We start from the raw sequence: 9,796 nt of genomic DNA on the forward strand, positions 1-9,796 counted from the left end.
CGCTGGGGGCCAGCTGGGCCGTGAGCCGAGGTCCCGCCCTCTGCACCTGGTGTGGGGGGGCGGGCCCTGCAGGTGACCGGAGGGGATGGGAGGGTCACAGGTTCTCTGCTCAGCTGGAGTTAACAAAGAGGTGACCTTGCTCTGTGTGTATTTAAAGGGCCAACACCCTTTTTCTTAGCGGTGAGCACAGACCGAGTGCTGGGAGAGAGAGTGAGTGCAGGGCTGGAGCCTGGTTACAGTTTTGTTTCCTGTAAAATCTGTGCTTCTTCGAAGAAGTCTGTGTAAGCGAAACTCTAAGGTAAAGGAATTTTCACGCAGTGATGGATTAAACCTGAAGCAGGTGCGTAAACAGTGCAACGCCGGCGTCGGCTTCTCCCAGCCCAGCTCACGGGCACCCGGGCCTCCGCGTGTCCCTCTGCTGGGTCTTCCCTCAACCCCACCCCCGTCTCTGCTCCATCCCTGCCAAGGTCCGTCTGTCTCGGTTGTCACTTTGGCCCCAGGGCGGGGGCCTTCTTTCCTTGCTCAGTGAAGTGTCCCCAGCACCCAGAACAGCTTGGCTGTCAAAGGTCAATAAATCCGACTCCACGATCCTGAAAATGAGACTCCTAGGTGTCCCTGTGCAGGCCGGGCTGGTCTGACCTGCGCCTGACCCTTCCCTCGTCCCCAGGGCCAGCACGATGCCACCCGTGTGTTCAGGGAGTCTGGATGCCTGCTGGAGCCTGAGCCATGGCGAGCATGGTACCCCCGCCCCGAGCGTCCAGCCCATCACGTTGTAGCCTGATTCCTACGGGGCGGGTCTCGGGCTCCTGGGCGGAGCGAGGAGGGTGGGGCCGTGAGGGAAGCGCCCCTCGCGCCTTCCACATCCCAGCCTGGAAGAGAGAGGCTGGGGCTCCCTGTGTGCACTTAGCGGGGTCGGTTCAGCCTGGGTTCAGCCCAGAACTTGCCCTGACACGGGACCCCCCCGGCCGGCTGCGTGGTCAGCCCCCCTCGGCATGGACACAGGAGCCTCCTGAGGTTGGCTCCTCCCGTCCCAAGCAGAGGACCAGAGGCCTCCCTCCCTCTCCTGCACCCAGGCCTGGACTCAGGACTTGGTGTCAGGGCTGCCTCTGCCCCTCGTCCCCACTTCCCAGCAGCCGCTCTACGTGGCCTGACCCAGCATCCTCAGGCATCCATCCAGGGAGCCCGCCGGGAGGGCTGCTTCATCCCCCGACCTTCTCTATGATGGAGAAGCCCTGGACCCACTGGGATTTGGGATTCTCAAAGCCCTGTGGTCAAGGCCACCACAGATCTGCTGCGGGACACTCAGCCTCAACTTGCTTCAGACAGAAGACCGTCAGGAGGTGTAAGAAGGGAAGGGGCTGTGAGGTCCTATTCGAGGACCAACTTCATCTCCTGCGGACCTGCTTGGAAGGGCCTACCCATGGACGCGTTCAGAGGGTGTGAGCCCACGCACACAGGTGTGTGCACACTCACACACACAACTCACACACGTGTGCACACGCTCACATGCACACACTCGCACACACTCACAAACGCAGATTCTCAAACATGCACACACAGACATGCACATATGCTCACGCACACACATGCATACATTTTCACACACGTACATTTCTTGGAGGAAATGCAAGAGATACTTGATGATTTCCCTTTACAAAATGTTAAGTGACTGTTGCTTCTGAACCAGTAATAGAAAGTGCTGCAGCTTTTGAATCATGTTACTAATTAGTGCAGCGACCCTAAGAGGCCGACTGTGAGTGAAGTTCCTCCTCCTTCCTCCGCGTTTTGCTGGATCGGAAGATGTTCCCCAACAAGTAATTACTGGAGAGCCTGGGGGCGGGTGGGACGGGAAGAGGAGGCCAGCGTGGGGAAAACCAGCCGTGGAACCGGTTATGATCGAGGAGGGGGAGGGGCAGGTGGGAAGCCCGGGGACGAGCAGGGGCCGCAAGAGGAGGTCGTGTGTGCGCACGTGCGTGTGTGTGTGTGCATGTGCGTGTGTGTGTGTGGCCGCCGTGGTGTGGTGGGGATGCTGAGGCGCAGCAGCAGCTGGGGCCGCCCCAGCCCGCTGCCTTGTCCAAGCGGGGACACTTCCTGCCTTGACAGGCAGTGTCCGGGAAGTGTCCACCTGGTCCGGCTCTGGCGTTGCCCTTGAACCTGGAGCGGGGCGCCTGGAGCCTTGGCTGCTCGGGAATCAGGGCAGCGTCTGCCCCGGGGGCCGCACGTATGTCACTTCTCAGCCCCCTACTCATCTTTCTCTGTCGTCCTTGACACGTAATAAGCCCACAATGGTGTGAATGGAGAATGCCATGCATGATGCATGTGGTAACAGCACACGTGTGGGCTCCCACACATGCTTCTCCGCCACAGTACACACACGCACACGCCACACACCCCTGCACATGTGCGCACACGCCACACCCAGGGTCCAGTCGATGGACGAGGGCTGGAATTAGAATTCAGCAAAAGCCCTGGAACTTTAAAAAAAAAATAACTTCATTGAGATGTAACCTATCACACCATCGCCATTTAAAGTACGCAATTCAGTGGATTTTAGGACTTTCACAGAGTTGTGCAGCCATCACCACAATCTAATTTTAGGACATTTTCGTCACCCAGAAGGCAGTCTCATACCCATTAGTACTCCCCATTTCCCCCACCCTCGCTGCCAGGCCTGGGCAACCACTGGTCTGCTTTCTGTCTCTGCAGCTCTGTCTGCTCTGGGCACGTCATGTAAATGGAATCAGACGATACGAGGTCCTTTGCTGCTTTCACTCTGCATAAGGTTCCCAAGGTCCGTCCACGTACGATCTGTCAGTGTCCATCTTTTCTAAGGTTGAATAGTATTTCAGTGTACGGACAGATCGAGTTTTGTTTATTTCTTCTTCAGCTGGTAGACATTTGGGTTCGCCGTCTTTCTGGCTGTTGTGAACAGCGTTTCTGTGAACATTTGTCTACCAGTTTCTGTGTGGACATATGTTTTCCTTTGTCTTGGAATACACCTAGCAGTGGAATTGCTGAGTTGGTGGCTGCACCATTTTCCGTTCCCACCAGGGGTGTTCGGGGGTTCTGGCTTTTCCACACCCTCACCAACGCTTGTTACCATCTGACCTCTTGATTGTAGCCATCCTCGTGGGTGTGAAGTGGGATCTCCTGTGGCTTTGATTTGCGTTTCTCTGGTGACTAATGACATCAAACACCTTTTCCTGTGATTATTGGACATTTGTGCGTCTTCTTTAGAGAAAGGTCTATCCAGATTCTTTGCCCATTTAAAAATTTGGTTATTTGTCTTTTATTATTGAGTTGTAGAGATCTTTAACTGTTCTTACCAGATATATGATTTGCAAATATCTTCTCCCATTGTATGCTGTCTTTTCACACTGCAGCACAAAAGATTTGACTTTGATGAAGTCCAATGTATCTTTTAAAAAAATTGCTATGCTTTGGATGTCACACCCAAGAAACCATTGTTTCTTGTGACCCACGGTCACAAAGACCTACTCCTGTGGGATGTGTTCTGGGTAGGGTTTGAATTTCGGGGAGCTCTGGATAGGCGGACAGGAGGGTAGGTGTGGCCCGGGCCGGGAGGTGGGAATGAGGCGCGGCCGGGGAGGTGTGTGGGCTGCTGGCGGGCCGGGGTAGGCGCAGGGGTGAGGCTCTCACCTCGTGGCCACTGGCTGGGCGGAGGCTTTCTGGACGGCCGGATGGGGCGAGGATGAGGTGAGAGGTATTTTAGGAATAGTCATCTGCCTCACTTTGGGAGGAAAAATGCTGGAGCCAAGAATGAGGTAACGGGAGCCCGGATTAAAATAGCAGGAGGGCGGGGAGGGCCAGGCACTTGAGGCAGCAGCTGGGGTGGGGACCAGTGTGAGGGGGGACCTAGAAAAAGGAATCCAGCTTCCAGGCGCCCCCTGAGCTGGAGGAATGCAGCCTGGGGACAGTCTCCCCTCCCACCCAGACCGGCTTCTGCAAGGTTCTCTGAGCCCTGCGCCCCCGGCATCATCGGAGCCCTGGGCCGGCTGAGCCCTCGGTCGAGGAGGGGTCTTCCTGGAGACCCAGCCGTGTGCAGCAGGTGAGTTCCGGATGTGGTGTCCACGAGGACGTCCCTGGCCTGCTGGCCGGTGGTAGCCAAGCCTTGGGGCTCGCCCCGCCCGATAGCTGTTGAGGGTAAAAGATGACCTAACACCCGTGTGGGGAGAATGGGCCTGGGCTCGGCACACGTCCACAGGGCACCGCAGGGTCTGGGGTGACCAGAGGGTGCGAGGCACGAGCTTGTATGTCCAGAGTGCCCTGCACGAGGGCTCACATCGCTCAGGCTGGCACTGGTCTTCTGCTCAGACGGGCCGGGAGCAGCTTGATTAATATTTGCCCCGAGCCCTCGACACGTGGGGCTGGTGGTGGGGCCTGTCGGATTCCTGCCCCCGGGGCAAGAGCCGACTGCAGGCCGGGGCTGGGGAGGCGCCTGGGCAGCTAAAAATGTTCGTGTGCGTCAGGCAGGGCCCAGCTCTCTGCGATGACCTCACGTCTCCACTTGCCGGGGTGAAGGTGCACCTGTGCTTCAGGGCCCAGAGGGACACCAGCCCGGGACAGCCTCCAGCTGTGCCTTCTGCCGCCCCCTCCCCAGCCTCCCACAGTGCGAGGCGCTCGCTGTGTGCCCTTGGGCGAGCCACCCGACTTCTCTGTGTCTCAGCCTCTCCTCCGTAACAGGGGCCGCACAGGCCACCCCGTGTTGTTTGTTTTTGGAGGGAGGGTCTTTGGGTCTCCTGTTAAGTTCGGGTATCTCTGGGGGAGACTGTGCCTCAGCTCCCAATTCTGTAAAATGGAACTAGACTCATTTATGACTCGTTGGTTCTCTTCCTGTCTTCACGGCCTTTTGCAGAAATAGCGGTTGCTTGTTGGAGCTTCTCCTTGAAATGCTTGCTCTGTGGGTGTGGGTTTTCCTTTGAAATGGAAGTGCTCCGAGCTGTGGAAAGCTGTGAGCAGCCTCGCTGGCAGGCCGGGCATCTCCGTAGCTCAGATGGGTGGATCTTGGCTCCGGTCTGCCCAGGTGCCCGCAGCCTCCTGGTGCCACCCGGCCACACTGGTGCCCAGTCCCCCGGCGCACACCGCTCCCGCCACAGCTGTCGCTCTGGTGCGTTTCTCCACCGTGTCACGTGCATCTCCCTCCCTCTCAGCCTCTGCAATCCCCCCGGGGTTCTACGTGTGCAGGTTGACCCGAGCCGCTGCTGGGCGGCCCCCGTCCAGTCCCCTGTGTCCCTGGGCCGTGATGCAGAGTCACCTACAGGCCATTTGTCACACCACTACTTCACTCTAAAATTCCGAGTTGGTGCACCAGAGCAGGACAGAATTCAGACGGAGAGAGAGGCACAACTTTGCGGCGACAGATGCCACGTAGAGGAGATGACAGCAACGAGGCCTTCTCCCTGCTGCTCCTCAGCCACTGTCCAGGGTCTCCTAGGTCAGGTGTCCACAGGGACCAGTCAGCGAAGGCCAGCAAAACTCGAGACGGGGCACAGGGTGGCCAGTGATGGAATGCTACTAATCTCAGATCTTTTCCGTGAAGGGCCCATCTTTCCCCTTGGGTGCAGCTACAAATCTGGACAGGACGGACGGAGCAGCCTGGTGCTGGAGCAGACAGATTGCGGGGAGGAAGTATGAATGACATGAGGTGTTTTGTGTTTTCACATCTGCCAGCCTGGACTCCAGCACAGCCCCAAGTCCAGAACGGTGTGCTGGGTAGAACGCTCCGAGAGAAGCCGCTCTGCCTGGTCTGAGGAGCAGGAAGGGCTCTCCTCCAAGACCTGTGGGGCAGACCACCACCCAAGTCCCAGCCTGGCCACCGAGGGCTGCCCACACAGTGCAGATACGAATAGCGCCGCAGTGGTTTTGAAAACTGAACTGAAATTGAGCCGTAGCCCCTGAAAACCAGCCAGAACTTGCAGCTTGAACTTAACCGTGTCAGTTCCCTGGTAGAACATAAAAAACGACATTCTCCACAGGATTGAAGCAAGACAGAGTCTCCTTACGTAATGTTAAAAACGTCTAGGATATAAACCAAAATTACCATGAAGAGTAGGAAAATGTCAACAACTCTCAAAAGAAAAGACAATCAACAGACAACAAAGAATCGAAAGACAGTCAACTAAGGTGACACAGATACTGGAATTATCCGATTTTAAAGGCACTAGTGTAACTGTGCTCTAAGGAGCAACAGCAGACACTCTTGAAATCAACGCAAAGATAGACCGTCTCAGGAGAGAAATAAAAGCTCTAAGAAAAGCCAACTAGAAAATTCTAAATTGAAAAATACAGTAGCTAAATAAAAACTATACTTCAGTAGTTCAGTAGTAGAATGGTGATGACAGAGGACGAATTAATGAACTTGAAGATCAATAAAAGTCATCCATTCTGAACAACAGAAAAAAAATCGGGGGAAAAAAAGAGAATAGACTCAGGGACAGCACCATGAAATCTAACGTTTGTGTCACCTGAGACCACAGGAGAGGGGAAGGAGTGGTGCAGAAAAGAATGTTGAAGAAATAATGGCTGAAAACTTCCCAAATTTGATGCAAGATCAACGTACAGATTTAAGATATTCAGCAAGTCCCAAACATGCATTACATCACAAACTGCTAAAAACCAAAGAAGTCAAATAAATGTTGAAAGCCAGAGAAAAAGGACTGATGATATATAATAACCTGGATTTTTAAATGCATAGTTAGTTATCAGCTAATTAAAAACAAAAGTCTTTAAACGCCATGTGAGTCAACACGACAAGCCAAGTGAGATGCACTGGGCTGTTCAGACGGGTGGGCCGGCTGCAGGGTCGATGGGAACCAGCCTTCTGGGCCTCCCCGAGCCCTGAGTCATTCTCCTGATTAAGGATCATGGAAGCCTCCAGCCGCTGTGGGTGCAGGTCAGGGGAGCTGTCCCCTTCCTGTCCCGGTTCTGCACGGTCGGGCTGACACTCCGGTGGGCAGAGCAGGGGACATGGACATCCCTGCCCTGGGCCGTGGGCTCCTCACCTGGTTTTACTGATAAGAGCTGACCTGGGGTCGGAGGCCTCCCACCTCTGGGGTGAACCGGGGCCACCTCAGGGGCGCAAAGTGCCCGCCCTGCCTGTGGCACAGACGGCTCCCAGCCTGGTGTCATCCTGTCCCTGAGGGTCCTCACCTCCTCCCTGTGACAGGCAGCCCCCCATCAAACCGTGGTCTGGTTCAGTGAGCCACGTAGTGTGCGCCTGCTGTGGAAGTGGGTCTGATTTGAACACTTTATGCAGGAAAACACGATGGTGCTGATGCTCGTTACCGGGCAAGCCAGGCATTAGATGCTGTGTGTGGAGAGGTGTGTGCAGCCGTGAGCGATAGATGACACGGGGCCGCTCTGTGCCCCACGGACCGATCTGAGACTTTGGGAGAGGCACCAATGACCAGGAATGGAATCGCCCTCAGGCTGTCTTTTGAGTGAGGGGCCTGGCCGGGAGGGGATTCCCGGGAGAAGCCCGCATCACCCTGCTTTGCCCGGCAGCCTCTGGTTTCCTTCTCAGCACCCCCGGGTGCAGGTGTGTGGGGCAGAGGGCCGCCCCTCCCAGGCCAGTTCTCATGCTGCAGGGTCAGCCTGTGGGACGCGGCGTGAGGAGGTGGCGGTCTTCCCTCTCCCGTCTGAGGCCACAGCATGTCTCCCGAGGGACACACACCTGATGTGCCTGCAGCCAGGAAGGATGGGACATTTGTGAGGCCGTGTGGGCTTGGCCCCTGTGCCGGCCCCTCCCCTGCTCTGGAGAGCTGAGGCTGCTCCTGCCGAAGGGCCTTCCTCTCTCCGCAGCCATGCACGCGGTGGCTTCATGGCCAGGACAGGAGGGATGGGAGGGTGGGCCGAGGCCTGGCATGTCCCCTGACCCCTGGGCTATGTCCCCTGGCCCCTGGATTATGACCCTTGACCACTGGGTTATGTCCCCTGACCCCTAGATTTTGGCCCCTGACCCCTGGATTATGTCCCCCAAACCCAGGGTTGTGACCCCTGAACCATGGTCTGTGAGCCCTGACCACCGTTTATCTCTCCACAGCATCAAGATGGTCCTCATGTGGACGAGTGGCGACACCTTCAAGACGGCCTACTTCCTGCTGAACGGCGCGCCCCTGCAGTTCTCAGTGTGCGGGCTGCTGCAGGTGCTGGTGGACCTGGCCATCCTGGGGCAGGCCTACGTGTTCACCCGCCACCCCCTAAAGCCGGCCCCCCACGCGGCGCATCCCACCAGTGCCAAGGCCCTCTGAGGCAGCCGGGAGGATGAGGATGCGGGACCACGGGCCGTGGGCTCCGGCCTGGCCACCTGTCCTCCCCGAGTGGGGCAGGTGGGTGCTGCGGCCCCGAGACAGGGTCCCAGCCATTGGGGTCTTGCTCAGCTTCTGTGGCTCTCGGGGGGTGATGGGGGCCTGGGTGCCGACGTTGTGCTCTGTTACCCAGGACTCGTGTGAGCAGGTTTTCCCCCCAGGCTGGGCGCCTGCTGTTCTCAAGGTGACGGAAAAGCAGGTCTCCTCTCCCACTTTGGCTCAAAATACTGCTGGCTGGAGCCTGGGTCACGTTCACATACCAGGATGAGGCCACCCTGGGCCCTGCAGGACCGAGGACCTCAGGAAACCTCCACATCTCAGCCCCCGTGGCCTCGACGTGGCTGATGGGGCCGAGGGGGCCTGCAGCTGGGCTGCGGAGCCCCAAGATGGGTGAGACGGGGGGCAGGAGTGAGAAACGGCACCAGGAGAGCCCGGGTCCCAGCCCACGGAGCCCGCAGCCTCTGACTGGCTGTGGGTGACTCACGGCAGGGTCAGGCCCGGGACACGTGGGGATGAGGTACCGAAGCATCACAGGGCTCTGGTTGCAAAACCCTAGGTAGGTACCTTTCCAGGGCCCCCAGTGGCCTTGCTGCTCTGCTGGCCCCTCCTGGGCAGGCTGCTGCGGACCCACCGTCTCCAGCCGGGCTCCAGCCAGTGTGATCCCCGGGGTGTTGGGAGCGGGGCCTGGGTTCTCTGTGGGTGCTGGGGCATGGCAGGTGCAGCAGCCCCCAGGGCCGCCTGGGAAGGCCGAGGGCCCGGGTCTGGGGCCGGGCAGACCCACTGGCCATCCCCACAGAGGGCTACCGCACAGGCATCCCTTTCCTCTGGGAATCGTGTGCTTGCAGATACGGCCTTAGGTGTCTGTCTGCCAGGCTTGGAGATGCCTGCGGGTCAGGGCAGGGGACAGCAAGGCAGGTGTCCCCATGCTGTGCAGGGCATCCCTGCCGCCCCCCTCCTCCTGTGCAGCCCTCCGCATCCGCTGTGCCTGGTGGTGGTGGGGCTGCTGGTCTGACATTGGTCCCCCTTCGGTTTACACAGCATCTGAGCCGTGCCCAGCGGCCCTGCTCCAACTCCGGGCCCCGCAGGGCAAGTGTTTAGATGCTTCCACACGGCTCCCGCAGGCGCTTTCCCTTCCCCCAGGCAGAGGGGTGGCTCTGTAGTGTCCACGGTCCTGGGGCTGGTGCCAAAGCTGCAGCATCTGCCGTGGCCAGTGGAAGGCGTGCGGAGCCGTTTCCTCCTCCTGAGTTTTCCTCAAAAACTCCTGAATGTTTGAGGATCCTGCTTAGTTCTCTGGCCTGCAAGATGCTTTGAAAACGTTTATTTTTAAAAAATGAAAGGAGATGTCTGTAGCAGTCATTGCCTCCAAATTAAAACATTACCAGTTGCAGGGGTGACTTACATGCCATGTGTGGGAGCACTGGTGATTCTGTCAGGGTGGCTTTAATTCAATAAACTGCTCGCGGATCCAG

The 9,796-nt window shown here is 57.7% G+C and overlaps 1 protein-coding gene across 2 annotated transcripts in view; it reads left to right on the forward strand.

The window, feature by feature from the left end:
- Positions 1 to 9,796, forward strand: part of SLC66A2 (solute carrier family 66 member 2) — a 49,908-nt gene extending 40,112 nt beyond the window's left edge. For both annotated transcript variants that reach the window (XM_061169402.1, XM_061169403.1), the window contains one exon: positions 8,063 to 9,796. In XM_061169402.1, coding sequence (XP_061025385.1) covers positions 8,063 to 8,270 — 208 coding nt within the window. In that variant the 3' untranslated portion in view covers positions 8,271 to 9,796. The remainder of the gene's footprint in view (positions 1 to 8,062) is intronic.

This window comes from Eubalaena glacialis, chromosome 15 (genome assembly GCF_028564815.1).
Source record: "Eubalaena glacialis isolate mEubGla1 chromosome 15, mEubGla1.1.hap2.+ XY, whole genome shotgun sequence".
Taxonomy (NCBI): domain Eukaryota; kingdom Metazoa; phylum Chordata; class Mammalia; order Artiodactyla; family Balaenidae; genus Eubalaena; species Eubalaena glacialis.